The sequence below is a fragment of the Amblyomma americanum genome, chromosome 10, assembly GCF_052857255.1.
Source record: "Amblyomma americanum isolate KBUSLIRL-KWMA chromosome 10, ASM5285725v1, whole genome shotgun sequence".
NCBI lineage: Eukaryota > Metazoa > Arthropoda > Arachnida > Ixodida > Ixodidae > Amblyomma > Amblyomma americanum.
Window position 1 is genome coordinate 130,027,147 of NC_135506.1, and position 23,491 is coordinate 130,050,637.

Consider the following 23,491-nt stretch of genomic DNA (forward strand, 5'->3'; position numbering starts at 1 on the left):
AAACCCGTACGGGTTTCGAAACGTCTTTCTTTTTTCGACTATGGTCAGTGACTGCTACTTCGCTTCATTGAATATATATATATATATATATATATATATATATATATATATATATATATATATATATATATATATATATATATATATATATATATATATATATATATATATATATATATATATATATATATATATATATATATATATATATATATACACTTATGTAGGGAGCCAACAGTTACTGAAACCAAGGTGCATAGGGGAACGTTATTATTTTTTATTTTTTATTGTGTTGTGCTTATTAGCGGGATAATATCACTTAGATTAATAAATCACTTAGAGAAAATTACTTATAAAACAGCAGAAAAACAACCATGCCACCGGTGGGATCCGAACCCACGACCTCCGAATATCGCGTTCGGTGCTCTTACCAACTGAGCTACGGCGACGGCTGTCCAATCTGCTGCTCTCGTGGGTATTTATGTTTATTTGGTGTACGCGAACCTTGAGAGTGTTCGCCTACCGCCCTTCATTTACTATATATATATATATATATATATATATATATATATATATATATATTATATATATATATATATATATAAATTTCGATAGCATGATACGGCAGGCCTACAAAGCTGCCTTAGGACTCCCACTAAATTCCTCAACCGAAAGGCTTATTAGTTTAGGAATACACAACACCTACACTGTACTGAAAGAAACCCATTTAATGGCTCAAACAGCGAGATTAGCCAATTCCAGAACTGGCAGGAGTATATTTACCAGGCACGGGATTTACTGTCAATCTATGAATAAGGATGCTAAAGTAGACTGGCCCCATGACTATAGGACGGCCCTACTATTCAAACCACCTCCCAAAAACATGCACCCCATACAGCATGAGGGTAGAAGACAAGCACGAGCCAAAGCCTTACAAAATAAATACCGACAGTGTGCTGGAAAAATTTATGTAGATGCGGCAGAATACAAACATTCGAATGCCTTTGCATTTGTGGCTGTGAACGAGAATGGTGATCACATCATCTCGGGAACAATCAAAATGAAATCCCCTGAAACGGCAGAAGAGGCGGCTATAGCCCTTGCCCTAGCGCATACCCAAGAGAGGATGGCGCTGGTCCTGTCGTGTTTGTTTATTTATTTATTTATTTATTCAAATACCTCACGGGCTCCGACTGGAGTATTATGTGAGGGGGGTTACATAACTGGGGTGGGAAAAAGAAGCAAGTAGAACATGGTTATTTTAACATCGTTATACAAAGAAACAAGCAACCAACCAGAAAATGGAACTAAATTGAAAAACTAAATTGAAAAACGCACTACAGAATACACTTCAGAAGAAAGTGCTACTTATTTTTTCTTTGAAAATAACATGATCTGAGATGTGAACAATGTTATCAGGAAGACTATTCCAATAAATGATTGCACGGGGCAGGGCTGAAGAGTTGAATGCAGTGGTCCTTCCCGAAAGGCGCTTAAAACTGAGGTGATTATGCAATCGGTGAGATGTGCGGGCCGGTTTTGTAAGGGGTAGTGTGAAGGAATGATGGCTGTAAACAATTTTATGGAAGAGGCAGATAAGTGCTATTGTTCTGCGAGATTCTAAGGATGGAAGGGATAACGAAGCCTTAATGTTAGTTATACAGGAATGTCGGCAATAGTTGCGAGAAATGAAGCGAGCGGCACGATTTTGTACGCGCTCTAGGGAATTAATTAGGTACTGTTGGTGAGGTGACCAAATGGAAGATGCGTATTCAATTTGAGGGCGGACGAATGTCTGATATGCGAGCTGTCGTGTGGAAGAAGGCGCACCTCTGAGGTTACGCTTTAAATAACCTAATGTACGGCTAGCTTTGGCAGCAGTTTTTTCTATGTGGGTTTTCCATGAGAGATTAGATAAAAAGTGAACGCCAAGGTACTTGTACGATGACGCAAGAGTGACTGGACTGTTGTTAAGCGAGTAAGTGAAAAGGTAATTAGACCGTTTACGTCTAAATGTCATTAACTGGCATTTATCAGTGTTAAGGGACATTAGCCATGATGAGCACCAGTTATTAATGCGATGTAGATCTTCTTGAAGGGCGATGTGGTCATTAAAGGAGCGGATTTTGCGATAAATAACGCAATCGTCTGCAAACATTCTGAGTGTTGAGGTAATGCCTAATGGGAGGTCGTTGATGTAAATCAGAAAAAGTAACGGGCCTATTACACTACCTTGCGTTACGCCTGATGTTACATCAATTAAATGGGATGAATGGTTATCAATAGAAGTGAATTGTTTTCGAAATGATAAAAAGTTTCTTATCCAAGAAATTGGTAATGAATCGAGGCGCAATGACGAGAGTTTCGCTATTAAACGACAGTGTGGAACGCGGTCAAAGGCTTTAGCATAGTCTAGGAATATACAGTCGATTTGAAGATTTTCGTCCATACCGTGAAAAAGCTCATTAGTAAATTCGAGTAGTTGTGTTTCACATGATAACCCTTTTCTGAACCCATGTTGTTTTGAAAAGAAGAAACCGTTGCCTTCTAAATGTAATGCCGTGTTAGATGCAATGATGTGTTCGAGAAGTTTGCAAGATATACATGTCAGAGATATTGGGCGATAGTTAGCAACGTCAGTTCGGTCACCGGATTTGAAAATTGGAATAACTTTTCCAATTCCTGTATTTCGCGCCGTTTTCTTTGTGAATCATGAACCAACTAGCCCAAACTAGAGTTCTCCTTGAGCATCATTCTCAGTGACTCCAAAATGGCTATATATAACTTCGCAAAACAGCGCTTTACAAACACCTCACTCAGAATCCCTAACGCCACCAAATTATTCCGAACTTATATGGGTCCCAGCTCTTTCGGGGAATCTGGGGAACGAGGCAGCCCACAATAAAGCCCGAGGATTCGTCGACCGGGCAGTGGATAAGCCTGGCTCACTGAATTTCACGGACTCCATGATCGCATGTCTTGATCTCACCAATCCTTTTAAATTATAGAGGAGAACTCCCCCCCCCCCCCCCTCTGGATAAAAGCCTGACTAAAGAACAAGAGGTTACGTGGCGTCGTCTCCTCGCGCACATTTATTCGGGTCTATACACCACGAACTGTAAACACTGTGGCCAACAAGCCAACTACGATCACATCCTGTGGGATTGTAAAATAGAGCCACCTCCGGGTGATCTAGTTACCGTTCCTTCTCTCGAGCGGTGGGAGACCGTGCTGGCTAGCACAAGGTCTGGTGGTGGAGTCGGCTGACAAAGTCGTAGAGGGCTATGCGCTTTAGACCACTTAGCGCAACCTCTTACCAAGCTCTTTCCGGCGAATAAAATGATTTACAATGAAACGCCGCCTTGATCGTTGCGTTGCCGCCGCCTTCTGGTCTTCGCCCAGGATTCCCGAGCCGCCTACATTTAGTGGAGGTGCGACTGGATCGCCATTCTGGAACTTCGTAAAAGAACCTAGCCTCCATCGCCCGCTATGCGCGACAAACCTAGCAAAACCTCACCCACCCTTCCCACTACCCTCATCTGTTCCGGTAGCACTCGGCAACTTGCGCGACTCCCCTTTCTTCCACGGCCACGCTGATGAAGACGTCAACGACAGGTTCTCTACGTATGACAGCGTGAGCCGCTATATTAACTGGGACGATACCGCTAAACTGTCGCCTGTCATCTTATATCTGGCGGATGTTGTCTATCGATGGTTCCGGAACCACGAAGCGATCCTTCCAACTTGGTCGGCATTTAAGACTGCCTTCGTGGACGCCCTCGGCCAGCCTGCCGTTCGCAAGGTTCGTGCCGAACAACGGCTCCGTGGTCGCGCCCAGCAAACCGGCGAGACATTCACTCGCTACATCGAGGACGTTGTGGACTTCTGTCACCGCTTAAACCCGTCGATGTCCGAAGACGACAAAAATTTACTGCATCATGAATGGCACCGAGGACGATGCCATCCAGACGCTGCTGACGAAAAATCCTCAGACCGTTGCCAAGGTGACCACCCTTTGCCTCAGCTATGAGAACTGCGTCGGCAACGCGTTTCCACCCGCCGTCCTACCAAAGCTGTGGAGTCCCTCACTGGTTCGTCTTTTGGTGGCCTCGACCGGCCGTCACTGCTAACCGAAGAGAAGGATTTCATTTGTAAAGAGGTTGCCTGCCAACTGTCCCTCTTGTCGTCCATCTCCCAGCCCTCACACCCTGTTGCTCCGTGAATCCGCCGAGTCAGCCAGGAGCAGATAACTGAGGCGATTCCCCCTACTTCACTTCTCAGGCAGGTGAATGTGGCGCTTACGTCGTCAGCGGCGATTCCTCCTACTTCGTCTGTTACGCAGGTGAACGCGCCGCTCACGTACGCAGATCTGGCACAACCGCGGCGCCTCCCGTCCCTGCCGCCTACCCTTCTGCGAATGCCCATTCTTCTCGTTCCTCAGGCTTCACTGCGCTGTCGCCGCCACCTCCCCGACTGGTGCCCCGGCTTCGCTCTTCCGCTCTTAACCCGCGGCGCACATCGGATAACCGCCCAATCTGCTACGCATGTCGCCTGCTAGGACACGTGGCCAAGCTAGGTCGCCAGCAGCTGCCGATGCCTTACTTTCGGGCTTCTGCAGGGCCATGTGGCTACGATGCACCCACGCCAGCCTTCTCTGACCCTCCTAGAGCGTTTCGCTCCTCGGATCTAGAGTTACTACATAGGGTTTGCCTCTTACGCCACCCACCGGTCCTTTCTCCCATGATCCGTCGACCCCCGCCAGCTGCTGAGGAAAACTAAGAGCCGCAGTGCCGGAGGCGAGCACTGCGCTTTCGTCGAACTGTACAAGTCTTCCGTTTTCCCCTGCCAACATTCTGCCTGAACATGTCAATGGTATCGCCGTTTTTGCGCTCGTTCACACCAGCGCTGATGTGTAGGTTCCAAGTGAAGCACTCTGCCACCAGCTTCGCAAGGTGCCCGTCCCCAACCTTTCCCTTCGCACCGCAACTTCGCACCGCATTGACACCATCACCGCGTGCACTGCCCGAGTGACTATTCAGGATGTTTTATGCGCTATTGAGTTTATTGCTCTTCCGCACGTTCTCACGACGTCATTTTATGCTGTGACTTTCTTTCGACCCACCAGGCAGTGACAGACTGTGCCCGTGCTTCCATCGCCTTCTCTCCGCTCTGTGACCCGCCCTCGTGCAACGTCGCTCTGCGCTCTCTCAAACGGATTGTCGCCGCTGACACAGAAATTCCTCCGTTCTCGTCTGTCTTCGTGCCTGTGTCTTCTTTTTCTACCCCTGATGGCGCCTTTCACTTCAATCCGACGGAGCCTGGAGTGCATTGCAAGAGCCTCCTGCTTCCGTTCGCAGTTCTAACTCTCCTTAGTGTGGCTGTACAGCAATTTACATGTCCAACCCGTTTTCTTTTCCGTGTTCCTTACTCCATGGTGAATGCCTCGGCCACATTGAAGCATTCGACCCCGCCTTAACCGGTTCCCGACGACGAGACACCCTCTCCCCGTTGACGCCATCAGCCCTAGTTCCCCTACACCTGCCTCTGACTACCGTACTCTTGTGTTCGACCGCCATCAACGACAACCTTTCTTCTGCCCAACGTGATCAGGTCGTCACTTTGCTTTACCGTTTTCGTGCGTCGTTTGACCTCCCGCAGACGACTTTGGGCCGCACATCCGCCATCGTCCGCCATATTGACAACGGTAGGCATGCCTCATATGCCAGCGCCCATATCGCGTATCGTCCGCGGAGCGCCATGTGATCAACACTCACGTCGTCGACATGCTTGAGCGTGGTGTCATACAGGCTTCTCACAGCCCGTGGGGCTCCCCTGGGATCCTCGTCAAAAAGAAAGATGGCTCCATTCGGTTTTGCGTCGAGTATACCGAGTTTTTGTGACTGCTGCTGCAGATGATCAAGGTTCGAGCCACGTTGGCTGAAGGTGCACCACCTTTAGCAGGCTGCGAGGTTGTCCGAAACTGGGTCTTCGCCCGCGAGGGGCGCCGCGGGGTTTACGGAGCTTCTCCCAAGCGAACACACCTAAACAAATAAACAAAGCCTGGCGCCAGGCCGGGGGCCGCTTGTACCCATTTTTACCGGTGGCGGTCCGGCGGTGGGTTTCGAACCAACCACCTCCCGCAGCCGAGACGGGCGCCCAACCCATTGTTCAGTATGCTGAACAGGATTACTCAAAAAGACGTCTACCCGCTTCCCCGTATCGATTACGCTTTAGACTGCCTACAGGGAGCCGAGTTCTTCTCATCCTTGTACTTACGATCTGGCTGTTGGCAGATCCCGATGGCTGAACCTGACCGCGCGAGAAGAGCCTTTGTCAACCCAGACGGCTTATATGAGTTCAACGTCACGCCGTTTGGGTTATGCAACGCACCTACGACATTCAAGCGAATGGTGGACAGTATTTTGAGCGGACTCAAGTGGCACTCCTGCCTTTGTTACCTTGATGATAATGTCGTGTTTTCCTCAGACTTTCGTACCCATCTCCGCCATCTAGAACGCGTACGCCCTAACTTGTCTCACTGCTGCTGGCCTTCAACTAAATTTGAAGCAGTGCTGCTTCGCCGCTAGAATATCCCTATATTGGGCCATGTGCTCTCCAAGGCTAGTGTTCCTCCCAATCCCGCAAAACTTCGTGCCGTTGCTGATTTTCCCAAACTGTGGAATCTTACAGAACTGCGCAGCTTTATTGGTTTATGCTCATATTTTCGGCGTTTTATTCGAAATTTTGCTTCCGCAATCACCCTGTTAACACGCCTCCACGCTACCCGCGACAATCTCTCGACGTGGACACCAGCTTGCGATGACGACTTTACCACCCTACGCCGCCTTCTCGTCTGACCGCCGATTCTGCGACATTTTGACCTTACTGCAGCGACTGAAATCCACGCTGACGTCAGCGGAGTGGGTCTTGGCGAAGTGCTGGCCCAGTAGAAAACTGCTTCTGGTGAATACGTGGTGGCTTACGCGTGTCGCACCCTGACAAAAGCTGTATGTAACTATTCGGTGACAGAAGAGGAATGCTTGGCCATCTGGGCGATCGGAAAGTTTCGGCCTTACGTCTATGGCCGCTCGTTTTACGTCGTGATGGATCATCACGCACTCTGCTGCCTATCTTCTCTGAAGGACCCGTCCGGACGTCTTGCTCGTTAGGCTTTCGGCGAGAAGGAGTACGACATTCATGTCGTTTACCGCTCCGGCCGCACACATTCCGATGCTGACGCCCTTCCTCGTTCACCTAATCCGAGTGACCCGTCTCCGCCATCCCTCGCCGCTTACGATTCGTCGTCCCTTTACAACTCGGATATGCCATCTGAAAAGCGCAAAGACCCTTGGATTGCCTCCCTAATCGCTTTGCTGTCTCCTTCCCACCTTTCTGCTTCTAGGGCTCTCCAACGCAAGCTCGACACTTCGCCGTTCGCACTTATCTGCCCTACCACCCTAACTACCTCTATGAGGGGCGCAAATGGCAACTGGTTATTCCCCGCCACCTGCGCTCTGACATCTGCGCCGGTTTCCACGCCGATCGCCGGTGTGCTCATGCTGGTGTGTTGAAAACATATGCACGTTTGTGTCTGTGGTACTACTGGACAGGCATGTACCGCTTTGTGCGACAATATTTGCGCTCCTGCTCAGTTTATCAACGCCGGAAGACACCGCCTCGCCTTCCAACCTCACCCATGCAGCCAACCTCACACATGCCCGGCCCACCCATTAGACCGCGTGGGTATCGATTTTTACGGTCCCCGTCCACCGACTCCTGACGGCCATCGTTATGTCACTGTCGCCATCGACCACCTTACCAGTTATGCGGAAAATGCGCCGTTGGCATCTGCTTCCGCGAGTGAAGTTGCACCTTCCACCCTTCATCACCTCATCTTTCGACCCGGCGCACCCAAAGAATTTCTTAGTGAGCGCGGCCGTGTCTTTCTTTCAGAAGTCGCCGAGACAGTCCGCAAGGAATGTCAAATTATTCATCTCACTACCTCTGCTAACTATTCCCAAACCAACGGCTTAGTTGAGCGTTTCAATCGCACTCGGACAGACATGCTCACTAAGTATGTGAACCGCCACCATTCTAATTGGCATAAAACCCTTCCCTTTGTTACATACGTGTAAATACCGCTGCGCAAGCTGTTCTCGCCCTTTTTCCTTCTCTACGGTAAAGACCCCACGCGCACCACAGACACCATCCTTCCTTACCACGCTGACGCTTCCGAGTCCATACCACTCTCTCAGGCTGCTCAGTGCGCTGAAGAGTGCCGCCAGCTTTCATGTGAATTGACTACCGAAACCCAGCAACGCCAGCAACTCAGCCGCGACAGCTTCACTACGGCAGCCTCCTATGCTCCAGACCTGCTTGCCTGGCCCTGGGTCCCTTCTTCAACCTCCGGCCTCTGCACGAAAATAATATCCCGCTTTAACGGTCCCTGTAAACTTCGCCGGTTAACTATACCTCGTCGAGCCGCTCGCCTCCTTATCGGATCTGCGTCGTCGTGGGCGTGAAATTGTCCACGCCAACCGCCTAAAGCCTTACTACGGCCCTTATGTCGTGTGTTCGCATGGATGGCTCCTCCTTGGCCGGAGGGTGACTGTAATACAGGAGGCCAGCGCGGACCCAGTGCAGGCAACTGCCGAAGAGGAGAAAGACGGTTGTGTCCAATGCGCGAGACCTGGCTGCTGAGCCGCCTTTTTTGAGCTAACTCGACGTCGCGCTGACGACGCCTTGCCGCTGCCTTCTGGTCTTCGCCCAGAACTCCCGAGCCCCCTTGCAGTACAGATATAGAGGTCAAATCTACACATTATGCGTTTTTGGGCCCCAGTAAAAAGGATTGCATTAGTCTTTGTAGTATTAATATCCAGTAAGTTAGCTTGGTTCCATTGGTGTAATTTCTCAAGAGCAGCGTTGGCTGCACCGTGGCGATTATGTCAGACTGTATCAAAACGCTCTTGTCTCCTGCATAGATAACGAAAGACGCACCGTCTGTGATGTTTACAATATCATTTATATATAAATTGAATAACAACTGTCCTAACACACTATCTTGTAGAACATCGGTTTTCAGGAATTCAGGTGCAAAGCAGTTATCATTTATTACGACTGATTGTTACCTGTTTCTGAGGTAAGATTCCACGAATTTTATTGATACACAAGGAAAAACCATGATGTTCTGTATTCGATAAAAGTATTTCGTGATTTTAATGAGTCAAAGGATTTGGAGAAGTGAACAAGAACACCAGTAATCTGCTCCGTCGCTTTTAGTTAATTATATATTTTTGTGTTACTAATGCGACATTCTGTTCCGAAAACCAAACTTGCATCGAGATATTGTCTAGCAGGCGTGACGGCAGTACAGGTAGTCAGAGCGACAGCGAAAGAAGGGCTCCAAAGTAAACTATTTATTGAGCTGACCTGCGCGCACGATGAACTGAATCACACGGCGTCGGCGAAAGCAACAAGCGTGCTCGGCGGTCGTCGGACAGGATACCTGCCGCTCTCAACTGCGCTCAATTTAAAGCTGATAGCGACCTTTCGAGATAAAGCGTGCCAAGTTAGTGGAACATTGTCAATCAATTGCCGCAGTATAAAAAATAAAGTTGATGACTTTCACTTTCTTCTTCGTACCGTCCAACCGACCTTTGTTTTGGGAACAGAATCGTGGCTCGATCCGACCATCTCAAGCGCTGAAATATTTCCTGACACGGACGAGTGTTTTCGTCGCGACCGTTGCGCACGTGGCGGAGGAGTGTTTATTTTGGTCCATAAAAGTGTCCCGTGCGCTCAAATGGAATTCTCTGATAGTGAAACTGAATTGGTTGTTTGCAAAGTACGACTGCCGAACGGGAAAGCAATGGTTCTTGGGTCATTTTATAGGCCTCCTGGTCCTTCTGTAAAGCCGCTGGTTTGCTTATCTCATTTTCTTGAAACCATTAACACTGAATGCCTTGTTTTAGGGGGGGACATTAACCTTCCGGACATTGACTGGTCAGCTGACGAACCAAGCGATATAGCTCGAGGGAATCTATACTCAACTTTTTTTGACATCTTAGATTCCAATACCTTTTGTCAGTATGTGCATGAGCCATCACGAACGGACGGAACTGGTCACGTACTCGACCTCTTGCTGTGTAACGTGCCTGATGTTGTATGCAATGTACAAGTGTTGCCTGGTTTGAGCGACCACAATACTATTCTAGCAGATTTATTAGTTCACTACGTGAAGGTTGCAAAACCACCTAGGCGAAAAATTTATGTCTACAGCAGGGCCAACTACGAGGCGATTAGCGCTGCTTTCGATTCGTTCTTTCCAACTTTTGATGAACTCGCGGATAACTTAAATATCGAACAGCTATGGAATACATTCAAACAGAAATTGTTCGAATTACGTGAAGCTTTTATTGCATTAAGCGTTATATCAAGTAAGAGAGCTCGAGATAAACCCTGGTTTAACACCGAGTTACGTGCCCTTGTTCGCAGACAGCGACGAATGTATCGAAGATACAAGTTGTCTAAATCGCCAGAGTGTTTGGCCTTGCTGAAAACAATAAAAAATGAATTCAGACAGAAGTCTCACATCGCTAAAGACTTGTATTTTTCGAATTTAGCAGAAAAACTTGTCAGAGATACCAAAGAATTTTGGAAATATGTGAAGCGTAATGGTAAGGATGACAGCTCAGTACCTGCTCTGAAAAATGATGATGAGGCTAAAGTTGAAATGTTTAGCCGTTATTTTTCATCTGTGTTTTTGCCACCTAGTTCACGTTCTGTCTGTTTTGCATTACCTCTTGAAATAGATTGCATGCCGGAAGTTACTTTTTGTGTTGACGGTGTGCGTAAATTATTGAAGGATTTGAATCAGGCTAAAGCTTGTGGCCCTGATGACATTCCTGCCGCAATTTTAAGAAATTGTGCGGATACATTATGTCTGTATTTCACCCGGCTGTTCCAGAAGTCTCTTATGAAACCGACTTGCCTGCTGATTGGAAGGTAGCGCGTGCCGTGCCCATACATAAGAGTGGTATGCGAAACTCCGTTCAGAACTACAGACCCGTTTCCTTAACCAGCATAAGCTGTAAAATTATGGAGCATGTAATATATAGTTGCGTTATGGCCCATCTCACCAAACACAATCTCTTATGCACTAGTAAACATGGTTTCAGGCGTGGATTTTCCTGCAGTACGCAGCTGGTGGAGTTCGTTCATGATTTGGCATCGGCAATCGATAAGCAACAAATTGTGGACTGCGTTTTCTTGGATTTCCGCAAGGCATTTGATGTTGTCGCGCACAGTCTTCTTCTCTCCAAATTGAAAGCGTATAACCTGGATTGTAAAGTAATTGCGTAGATTGCAGAATATCTGTTGTTACGAAGGCAGGCTGTTGTTCTGAACGGTATTTCTTCACAGTATGCACCAGTTACGTCGGGAGTTCCCCAAGGCTCAGTATTGGGACCACTTTTGTTTTTGCTGTCTATTAATGATATTTCAGTTGGCATACAGTCTTCATTCAGGATGTTTGCCGATGATTGTGTTGTTTACAGAGCAGTAAATTCCACTTCTGATTCACAAATCCTGCAAACTGATTTAGATACTGTGGCAGACTGGTGTGTACGTTGGGACATGTCCTTAAATATAAACAGAACTGTTCACGTCACCTTCACAAGAAAACGTGCTAATCATCCGTATAGATATAGAATTAATGATCTTACTCTCAACATAAGCAAGTCATTTAAATATCTAGGCGTGTTTTTTACATCGGACTTACGATGGAATAAGCACATTAATTATATTGCGAATAAGGCAACGTCACGTTTGGGTTTTCTACGGCGGAATTTTAGCCATTTACCAAGTAACTTAAAAACACAGCTGTATTTCAGTTATGTACGCTCCATACTTGAATATGGATGTGTTTGCTGGGACCCACACACATCTGAGTGTGTAGGAAAATTAGAGAAAATTCAGAATAGGGCAGTTAGATTTGTTCTTGGTAATTATAATTGGCAAGTCAGTATGACGCAAAGCAAACGAAAACTTAACTGGCAAGAGTTGAAGGACCGTAGAAGGTACATCAGATTGAAATTTTTCCATGAGATTTATTATTCAAAAACTGGCATAAACCGCGAACAATATATCCAGGCACCTCATTATATATCAAAGCGACTGGACCACTGCTTGAAGGTCAGAGAATTTTCTTGCAAGGATGACGTCTTGCGTTATTCTTTTTTTGTTAGAACTGTTCGGGACTGGAACAGTTTGCCATCGAGCATTGTATGTATTACATCTAACGAAGCATTTTTCCATGCACTGCAATAATTGCTTTATACCTATAAATGAAGTCTGTACCCCCCTGCTGTAATGCCCTGCGGGGCGATGCAGGTAACTAATAAATAAAAATAAATAAATAAATAAATAAATAAACGTAGAATCGTCTGCGCCTGGTTGCCATCAATCGAGATAAATCTGGTTGCATCTTGCATAACAAAAAGAAAGCGATAAAGCGGCGTGCCAGCAGCTTTCAAGAATGAACAAACATCAGAAAGATTCGCAGCATTATTCTCCTCTCAGAGAAGCATCGACCCGATGCTTTAAGACAAATAAGGTGATTAGAAACAAATAAAATGGACTATGCACACTAAACACAGTGTGTGGAGACAGCGTCTTTTTGCGCGAATAATACGGCTTTAGACGGACGTCTTGGACAACTTCTAGTTGTACACGGCGTCGCTGGGATGCAGTAATTTCCTCAGGGACGACTTCATAGTCCAATTCACCCCGCCGACGATTAACCTTTCTACGATGCGGTCATCGTAGCTATAGATGTGGGCGCGTAGGCCTGTACCACCTTACGAATTGGAAAAACAGCGCAATCAAAGACGAGACACAAGAGAAGCACAAAACACCAGCGCTGACTAACAACCAAATGGTTTATTGCTACAGGTGAGGCAGCATATAAATGAAAAGGTACGAGTAACAACACAAAAATAAGCATGAGAGAAAGATACCGCACAACCACACAACTTGACTAAAAAAGGGGGCACGTCACTGATTAAGATACGCAAGTTCCTTTGATAGTAGATTTATCGATGGGCTGCTGATACAGGTGTTACCGAGCTTTCTGATATGGCAAGCCTCCGAAAAGAGCCTTGTGGTCTCATCTTTATAACGGGCGATGATAGTGGTCCTATTGAGGTGCGCTTCGCAATCATCACATTCAGCACAGTGCACAGCAAGATGGTTTCTGCGAGACTTGTTCTCTATATCTTTTGCATGTTCACGCAGTCTATCATTGATGCATCGTCCCGTCTCACCGATGTAGAAACTGCCACAAGAGGTCGGGATCTTGTAAACGACACCAACACGACACTGAACGAACTGACGCTTATGCTTCTTCTGGCAGCCTTTTCTGCTTCCATCTTCATTAACACGCTTGCACAATCCGCTAAGTTTATTCCTGGCTGAAAAAACCAGCCTAACGCCTCCTTTGCTCACTTTCTTTAGATTGTGCGAAACTTTGTGAACATACAGGATGCACACTGTTCTTTTTCTTTCTGCCGGACCCGCATCGGTTCCTTTGATCTTTCGCAGACTACATTCTGCAAGCAGGGACTCAGCAACATTTGACACCATCTTCGTGGAGTATCCTGCTGCAGATAGCCTGTTCACCTGTGCGTGGAAACTGCCTTTTGTCTGATGCAGACATGATCTTTGCAGTGCGGCTCTTAGGCATGTCTTAGTGATACCGTACTTAACAATCTTCGAGTGAGCTGACCGGAAAGGGAGAAGCCTCTTCCTGGACCGCGGCGAGTATGCCCAACAAATATGGTTGTTCGAAATTGTCAGTTCCATGTCTAAAATCCTGAGCCTATTATTAGAGGGGAGCTCTGAAGTCAATTGGAGGTCATTAAGTTCATAACAGAACACGTCGAAAATCTCTGCAACCATTTGCTGTGCGATATAAAATTAGAAAGTCATCAACATATCGCATTATCTTAACAATGGGCGCGTCATCGAGCTTAGTTCGAAGACGCCTGTCATAACTTGCTAGAAGTAAATCGCTTAGTACAGGAGCGATGCTCGAGCCAATGCAGACTCCTTGTTTTTGGATAAAAAACTTGCTGTCTATAGTGACAAAGGTTGATCTCATGTAAAAACTTAGCAATTCTAAAAACCTGCTAACGTCCATTCCACATGCGTTTTGGAATTTTGTTACGCCAAAGCGGTCGATGCAAAGGCTGACTTCCGCGGTCACAGAGCGCTGAGGCAAGGAATAGTAAAAGTCCTTCACGTCAATCGAGAAAGCGCTTACATGTGGTGGGCACTCTTCCCGAAGGAAGTCTGAAACAGTCTCGGGCTTCCTGATGAGGAATGGGTCGTCCACCTCCAGGTGAGAAAGGCACTTCTGCAAGAAAACAGCGACTTCACGTTGCCACGTGCCTCTTTCAGACACGATTGCGCGGAATGGGCACTGATCCTTGTGTGTCTTCGCACTGAAGAACATAGAAAGGCAGGTTCCTTTCGATGCCCCTACAGACGAAGCCAGCCTCGAGAGGCCGGCTTGTTCACAAAGCTGGACCGCTTTTTCTTGCACCTTGGCAGGTTTGACGGACTTAATTCCCTGAAGTTGGCTTGGACTGCTTCTTGAGCCTTTTCTTTGTACAGGCCATTAGACACGATGACAAAGCCACCTTCCTTGTCTTACTGTAGCAGCTTCACCTTTGCATCTCTGAGGGCTTCCGCAGCGGAGGTGAGAAGACGTGTGTTTCCTTTCTTGACGTCTTTTGGGAGGCACTCAACTCCTTCCAAGATGCACCTGTTGACGTCATCTTTTCCCCAAAAGACGTCAAGAAAGGAAACACACGTCTTCTCACCTCCGCTGCGGAAGCCCTCAGAGATGCAAAGGTGGAGCTGCTACACTCAGACAAGGAAGGTGGCTTTGTCATCGTGTCTAATGGCCTGTACAAAGAACAGGCTCAAGAAGCAGTCCAAGCCAACTTCAGGGAATTAAAGTCCGTCAAACCTGCCAAGGTGCAAGAAAAAGCGGTCCAGCTTTGTGAACAAGCCGGCCTCTCGAGGCTGGCTTCGTCTGTAGGGGCATCGAAAGGAACCTGCCTTTCTATGTTCTTCAATGCGAAGACACACAAGGATCAGTGCCCATTCCGCGCAATCGTGTCTGAAAGAGGCACGTGGCAACGTGAAGTCGCTGTTTTCTTGCAGAAGTGCCCTTCTCACCTGGAGGTGGACGACCCATTCCTCATCAGGAAGCCCGAGAGTGTTTCAGACTTCCTTCGGGAAGAGTGCCCACCACATGTAAGCGCTTTCTCGATTGACGTGAAGGACCTTTACTATTCCTTGCTTCAACGCTCTGTGACCGCGGAAGTCAGCCTTTGCATCGACCGCTTTGGCGTAACAAAATTCCAAAACGCATGTGGAATGGACGTTAGCAGGTTTTTAGAATTGCTAAGTTTTTACATGAGATCAACCTTTGTCACTATAGACAGCAAGTTTTTCATCCAAAAACAAGGAGTCTGCATTGGCTCGAGCATCGCTCCTGTACTAAGCGATTTACTTCTAGCAAGTTATGACAGGCGTCTTCGAACTAAGCTCGATGACGCGCCCATTGTTAAGATAATGCGATATGTTGATGACTTTCTAATTTTATATCGCACTAATGACGCACAGCAAATGGTTGCAGAGATTTTCGACGTGTTCTGTTATGAACTTAATGACCTCCAATTGACTACAGAGCTCCCCTCTAATAATAGGCTTAGGTTTTTAGACATGGAACTGACAATTTCTAACAACCCTATTTGTTGGGCATACTCGCCGCGGTCCAGGAAGAGGCTTCTCCCTTTCCGGTCAGCTCACTCGAAGATTGTTAAGCGCGGTATCGCTAAGGCATGCCTAAGAGCCGCACTGCAAAGATCATGTCTGCATCAGACAAAAGGCAGTTTCCACGCACAGGTGAACAGGCTATCTGCCGCAGGATACTCCACGAAGATGGTGTCAAATGTTGCTGAGTCCCTGCTTGCAGAATGTAGTCTGCGAAAGATCAAGGGAACCGATGCGGGTCTGGCAGAAAGAAAAAGAACAGTGTGCATCCTGTATGTTCACAAAGTTTCGCACAATCTAAAGAAAGTGAGCAAAGGAGGCGTTAGGCTGGTTTTTTCAGCCAGGAATAAACTTAGCGGATTGTGCAAGCGTGTTAATGAAGATGGAAGCAGAAAAGGCTGCCAGAAGAAGCATAAGCGTCAGTTCGCTCAGTGCCGTGTTGGTGTCGTTTACAAGATCCCGACCTCTTGTGGCAGTTTCTACATCGGTGAGACGGGACGTTGCATCAATGATAGACTGCGTGAACATGCAAAAGATATAGAGAACAAGTCTCGCAGAAACCATCTTGCTGTGCACTGTGCTGAGTGTGATGATTGCGAAGCGCACCTCAATAGGACCACTATCATCGCCCGTTATAAAGATGAGACCATAAGGCTCATTTCGGAGGCTTGCCATATCAGAAAGCTCGGTAACACCTGTATCAGCAGCCCATCGATAAATCTACTGTCAAAGGAACTTGCGTATCTTAATCAGTGACGTGCCCCTTTTTTTAGTCAAGTTGTGTGGTTGTGCGGTATCTTTCTCTCATGCTTATTTTTGTGTTGTTACTCGTGCCTTTTCATTTATATGCTGCCTCACCTGTAGCAATAAACCATTTGGTTGTTAGTCAGCGGTTGTGTTTTGTGCTTCTCTTGTGTCTCGTCTTTGATTGCGCTGTTTTTCCAATTCGTAAAACATGTACCAACCAGCCCGTATTTGCCCTCTTCTGTACCACCTTCTTTTGTACCTCTTATTAAGCTTAATTACAATAACTTCCATCCTCTCGTTAATACCATAGAATTCCCCTATGTTGCCATCTATATCCTGGTTGATGAAGAATCCACCTTGTTCTTGTGTGTCCGCCAATCCACGAGAGCATACTACGTGCCCGCCCTTTAACATTGCATATGGTTCACCGGTCCCCCTAGCCTCAATAAGCCCTATGACATCCCATTTAATACCCGTTAGTTCCTCGGACAGCCCAGCTAGGCTAGCCTCACTGAATAAGGTTCTAGCGTTAAACGTTCCCTTAATGTTCCTGTCCGCTATTGCAACTGAAAGTTAAAGAACCTCAGATGGTCGAAATTATCCGTAGTCCTCCACTGCCGGAGGACTCCTCCGGAGTCCCTTATAGCGTCGGCCGCTCTAGGACCGTAAACCCCATTAGCCATTATGTACGCATCGCTACATGTCTCTACAGCACTTCACCAAGTCAAAGACCACAACACGACCATTCTTTGAATGGTTAGCGTGCTCGTCTAGCCACTCGATGGCCCTGGGTTTAATTCCTACCCAAACCTAAGCTAGCTCAGTTTTTTTTTCGCTCTCGCTGACGAATATTTTCGCTCACGGCCATCGACGCCGACGACAACTCCGTCTTTTCTGTCAGACGGGAACCTTAAAACAGTGGCGCTGATACCTTAGGGTGAGAAACTATGCGCTACGATGCACACAGAGGACGCATGAACGCAGACTAGCAACTGAAGTTAATTCCACAGTGCAGGGGGAAGTTATATAGAGAAGCAGAACGAACAGAAAGGTTGCAGGGGCTAAGCGCCGGATTATAAAATAAAAGAAACTACAAAACGTAATTCAAAAATACCAGTTAGAACATGAGGAAACAGAAAGCTCGCCGATGCAAGCATTTTTTTCGTTGGTAATAAATTTAATACCCGACTACATTTGATGAAGATTAGCGTGTAACCTTTTTTTCCCTAAATCTCTTGTGACTGCCCCTTCACCCCGGCATAACAGATTTTCGGTGTCATGTAAAAACAAAGCATAAAGAAAATTGGGCCCTAGAATTCCACTGCACATACCAAGAAGTTCTTTTCAAGCATGTCAGAGTCTGTTCTGGCGTCATAACACAATACTTCGTGTTTCCTTGTAATCGCGTTGTCCCGTTCTCTCTCGTTTAGTTGTAAGAGCGTGGGAGTCTGAAAGCATGAGCTTCATCCACTCATAGCTTTAGCATCAAGCATGGCGGGATTTCTTCAACGAAACGAGCTGCCCCCTATGCTCCTCCCCTTGTTTTGGTGGCTGTTCGCTTCCGTCATGTATGCCGTAACGAGCACCTCTATTCCCTTCACTAGTATGCATGCTTAATAGTTCAACGAGGGCCTCGCTTCTGGCAGCCTTGATGCCATGGGTAGCATAGGAGCGCTATCGCACAGCTTACTCCATCACCGTTGGACCACGTTCCTACGTGGCACTCGTGGTAATACAGGACGTGCTACATCCGCCGCTATGGACGAAGGTGTCGCTGGTGAACACTCTCTAGGTTCGCTTACACTACACATAAATATCCCCAAAGCAGCAGATTGGTCAGGCGTCGCCGTAACTCGGTTGGTAGAGCACCGGATGCGATATTCTGAGGTCATGGGTTCGGGCACCACTGGCAACATGTGGTTTTCTCTTATGCTTTGTACGCATTTAGCTTTAAATACATAATCTATTCATCTCCTATTTATGAACACCACAAAAAAATCCCTATATTCCTTGATTTCGGTGACCGTTGTCTTTCGTCAAGTGCCGTACCGGCAAGAAGAAAAACAAACGCGGTATAAAATGCGGAGACGCAGTTTTTCTGTCGCAAGGTTTTGATTAAGGCTCAATTTTCTGCCTATCCTGAAAGCTGCAACAGTGGAAGGGCCTCCCGTTGTGCGGTTTCTCCCCACAATTCTGTCAACTTTCCGCGAAGAGAGCTGAATTTTTTCAATTTTCAATTTCTACGTTTTCTTATCAGCCTGTGCGAAGCACAAGCACATCCTCGAATTTTACTTCGTACTGACTGTTTTTTAGTTTCGGACTTTTCTGCTTTTGTTCCTTGTTTTCCAATGGTTACAGGCCCGAGCTTAGATTTGCTTGTGTGGCTAGAAGTTTTATTCCAGCTTCCTTGCTAGTGAATAAATCATAACGTCGACGCATGTCATTAAATGCTGTAAGTTTTTATTTTTTATGCTGCAAAAATAACTACAAAAAGTACTTTAATCCTTCCGACGGTGCATAATACAACTGCCCGTCCCAACTCCTACAGCGCTTCTTGGGTTGTGATTTGCATTGCCTCCTGAGTGCCACAGCTGCGCGCTGTTTGATTTTCTGCCGCTCTGCATAAGACAGTAGCAGGCGACAGTGTTGGCACCAACTCTCCTTACTTGTCCCTGTATATAAGAGAGAAGGCGGAGCTCTCACCACACATGCTACATATTTTAGGTTGGGCTCCTTAAAAATAAATGAGAGGAAAAGTACACCGCCCGCACCGCCATAAGGACAACAGACTACGAGATCCAAAAATGAGCAGACAGCGTCTGTCACTTGTCCTCGTATGCTTCATTTCCTGAGCTTCTGCTCTACCAGGAATGGCTGTAAATATACCGTTTTCACAAGATGTGGCGCCCTCTGCGGAGTGGGTGAAAACTGGTGGGAAACAAACGCACGTGGGCGGCGCAGGTGCCGTATGGTGCCACGAGGAGTGAACTGCATTTTGCGAAGTGTGTGTGTGTGCTTTGCAGCTGCCGCCATATGTGGCTTGAACATGCTGCAAACATGAAATGCGCATGCACGGTGGGAGCTGGTGGTTTGTTTTCAACCAGTGGAGCTGGAGGAAGAGAGGCGCAGAGCAGCCGTGTAAAATACAAAAATGAAAGGCTATGAATCTTTATGAACCTTAGACCTCCCTAGTTTAAAGACCGCACTGGACTTATGAGCGGCGGCCACATGCAGTTTTGTGAAGCAGCTGAAAAAGCAGGCGGAGACAGATGGCGTTCTTTCTTCACTCCTGCTGCTCGCGCTTGGCGGCCATGTGGGCTTCCCTCAGCTGGCGGCGGTGCGGCTTTCCTGTCTCGGTCTGCGGGATCGCGTCCACCAGCTGGACGCCACCGTGCAGCTGCTTGTGCGGCGCCACTAGGCCTGCAAGTGAAGGAGGGGTCTGTTTGACACCGCTTCTGCGTATTCCACCTGACATATCCTCAGCGCTTGCTATAACGTGCGCGGACCTCGCACAATACGCGGGGCTCATCATTCCCGCTTCAGTCTCGGCCGCGCCAGTCGAATTTCGATGGTGGTGGCGGTCATCATCATCATCATCAGCCTGACTACGCCCTCTGCAGAGCACTGGCCTCTCCCATGTCTCTCCAATTAACCCTGTCCTTTGCCAGTGGCGCCCACCGTATAACCGCAAACTTCTTTATCTCATCCGCCCACCTAATTTTCTGCCGCCCCCTGCTGCGCTTGCCTTCTCTTGGAATCCACTCCGTTACCCGTAATGACCAGCGGTTATCTTGCCTTCGCATTACATGCCTTGCCCCAGCCCATTTCTTCCTTTTGATTTCGACTAGGATATCATTGACCCGCGGTTCCCTCACCCACTATGCCTGGTTCTTGTCTCAAACGTTACTCCTATAGTTTTCCTTTCCATAGGTCGCTGCGCTGTAGCTTCAGCTGAACCCTCTTCGTTAGACTACATGTTTCTGCCCTATAGGTGAGTACTGGCAAGATACAGCTCTTGTATACTTTTCTCTTGAGAGATATTGGTATAATGCCATTCATGATTTGAGGGAACCTGCCATATGTGCTCCACCCTATTCTTATTTCCCTCTCATGATCCAGATCAGCGATCACTACCTGCGCTAAGTAGACTTACTCATCTACCACCATGCACCTACCCTACCCTACTCATCTACCTCTCCTGTTCTATTAAAGAAAAGCCCCTCCTCCTCCTCCTACTCCTCTACCATTTCCAGCACCTCGCTACAAACTGTGAACTGCCTTTTTCTTTGTAGACTGTTGAACGTTACTTTGGTTTTCTGCACGTTAATGTTTAGACACACCGTTCTGCGGTGCTTGTGTAACTCATTGATCATGCTTTTCAATTTATCTCCAGAGTGACTCAGCAAGGCAATGTCATCAGCGAATCGCAGATTATTTACGTATTCTCAATTAACTCTTATCCCTTACTGTTCCAATTCAGGCCTTAATTAAAATACCTCCCGTAAACAGGCTGTGAATAGCATTGCCGAGATGGCGCATCCATGCCTGACGTCCTTCCTTATTTGAATTTGATTGCTGACTTTATGGAGGACTATGGTAGCAGTGCAGCTGCTATAGAAATCTTCTAGTATTTTCACATCGGGCTTTTTTACACCCTGATTCCGCAATGGAGGCCACCGTGATGGATCAGTGGTTATGGTGCTCGGCTGCTGACCCGAAAGACGCGGGTTCAATCCCGGCCGCAGCGGTCGCATTTCGATGGAGGCGAAATTCTAGAGGCCCGATCACTGCGCGGTATCAGTGCACGTTAAAAAACCCCAGGTGGTCCAAATTTCCGGAGTCCTTCAATATGGCTTCCCTCATAACTTGAGTCACTTTGGGACGTTAAGCCCTCATTAGCCAGAAATGTTTCCGCAATGCTGCATTTATTGTGAATCTATTGTGGAATGTCCACAATGGATCATATTCACAATATCAATCATGTGATAGAGAAATGGTGGCGGTGGTAAATATTTATTGACTATGTACAAGGAGGTGTTTGGGCCCACGTCCAATTGGGCTAGTTGCTCACAAATCTAGGTGGAGTTACTATTTCGGAGCCCCAATTTCGTCTATAGCGCCGCTCGTATTCTAGTGACCAAGGTCTGTTGGGTCTGGAGCTCATGGCAGCTGAGCAGCACCGCCTTCCGGGCCTCCCTTGAAGAGGGGGAAATGAAGGATACTGCCTGGCAGAGCATTCATTGTATTTGTAAAATTTTTTAGAAGGAGCCGTTCCATGCTCTCCGGAGGCCCTTACAGGGTTCTGGAAAGCGATGATGACTGTCCTATTAATATGTAGTGATGTCTTTGAATGTAATTAGAGATTGGGTGGGCTCGTAGTAGGCTTCCTGAGCAAGTGTGAGTGCCCGGGGAGAGAGCGCGCGGGCCGCCTGATCGGATAACACTTTGCTCTAGGGTCCCTGGTGGCTGGGAGCCTAGATGAGGTTGCACTTTTACGCAACCTCACAAATCGGGTCCAACTACGAGTTCATGGCGCACAGGTTTATATTACCCCGGTTACTAAACACATCCTTGTCTGACGAAATTAGTACTATGTCACTGCCTTCAACTTGTAACGTCTATATATAAATGCGCTCTTAACTGAAAACTTATTCTTTTTTCGGAAAAGCTGCACGCTTGAAATGCTGATTGTCGGGTATGAGGATGTAGTCTCTTTTCTCTCTCTCTCTCTTTGTCGTAGTAGCAGATATTTCATGAGCCGTTCGTATTTATATTCCGTCACGCCGAATTCTGTACTGTCTTATTGTATTCTCTACTCCTGATTGCTTGTACCTGACTCATTGGTGAAACCTTTGTGTATCGTTTTGCTTGCCGTCAATACTCAAAGGCGGCGAGGCTGGTCAAGTAGTGATGCAACACTGCTTTTTTCTTGCCGTCCTCAGTTTCTTGTAATATTCTAAAAACAGAAATAAAGAACTGAAATGAAATTTAAACTGTCAGCAATTTTGTAGGATGCGCCAGGCGAGAGGAGGAATCCGACCTCGCTCATAACTCCGACAGGCCCCCTCCGAGTCGGTAATGATCTGTTTCACTTGTGGGAGGGAGAGGCCGAGCTCATTCGCTATTTCCTCCGCGTGTGTTGTGCTGTAGGGCGGAACGTAAGCCCTGCCACTGTGGTGGTGTAGTGGGCCAATGCCGCGGTTAACCGCTCCACACGGTGGGGACTCGCAATGTGTACGTAGTACACGTGTTGTTGTCGACCGTAATGTCTCTCTAGTGCTTCCGCACGCGTCTGGGGGTTGCCATTATGGTCAGAGTGTGCCATGTTGCGGGGAATGGGTCGGACCCTGAGGGCGCGTCTCCAGGGTTCTGGCGCTCGTACCCGTACCTCAGAGGCGATGTTGTGTTGGATATTGAGTAGATCAAGAATGCGGCGACCAGATGGCATTTTTGATAGGCGCGTGCATTGGCTGTGGTCATGCAGGCATTGCGGAATAAGACCCTTATGTGAAAATACTGGAAGATGTCTATAGCAACTGCAAAGCTACGATTGTCCTCCATAAAGTAAGCAACAACATTCCCATAAGGACGGGTGTCAGGCAGAGAGACACGATTTCGCCAATGCTATTCACCGGCTGTTTATAGGAAGTATTCCGAGGCCAGCATACGGAACAGTTGGGGATAAGAGTAAATGGAGAATACCTAAGCGATTTGGGATTCGCTGATGACATTACCTTGCTGAGTCACTTAGGAGACGAATTGCAAAGCATGATCAATGATTTAGATAGGCAGAGCAGAACGGTGGTCTAAAAATCAACAAGCAGAAAACTAAAGCAATGTTCAACAGCCTGGGAAGGAAACAGCAGTTCACAATTGATACCGACGTGCTAGAAGTGGTAGA

The 23,491-nt window shown here is 47.2% G+C and overlaps 1 protein-coding gene across 3 annotated transcripts in view; it reads right to left on the reverse strand.

The window, feature by feature from the left end:
- Positions 1–19,046: 19,046 nt before the first annotated feature.
- Positions 19,047–23,491, reverse strand: part of LOC144107920 (uncharacterized) — a 137,212-nt gene continuing 132,767 nt past the window's right edge. For all 3 annotated transcript variants that reach the window (XM_077641155.1, XM_077641154.1, XM_077641153.1), the window contains exon 11: positions 19,047–20,010. In XM_077641155.1, the coding sequence (XP_077497281.1) occupies positions 19,874–20,010 (137 nt within the window). In that variant the 3' untranslated portion in view covers positions 19,047–19,873. The remainder of the gene's footprint in view (positions 20,011–23,491) is intronic.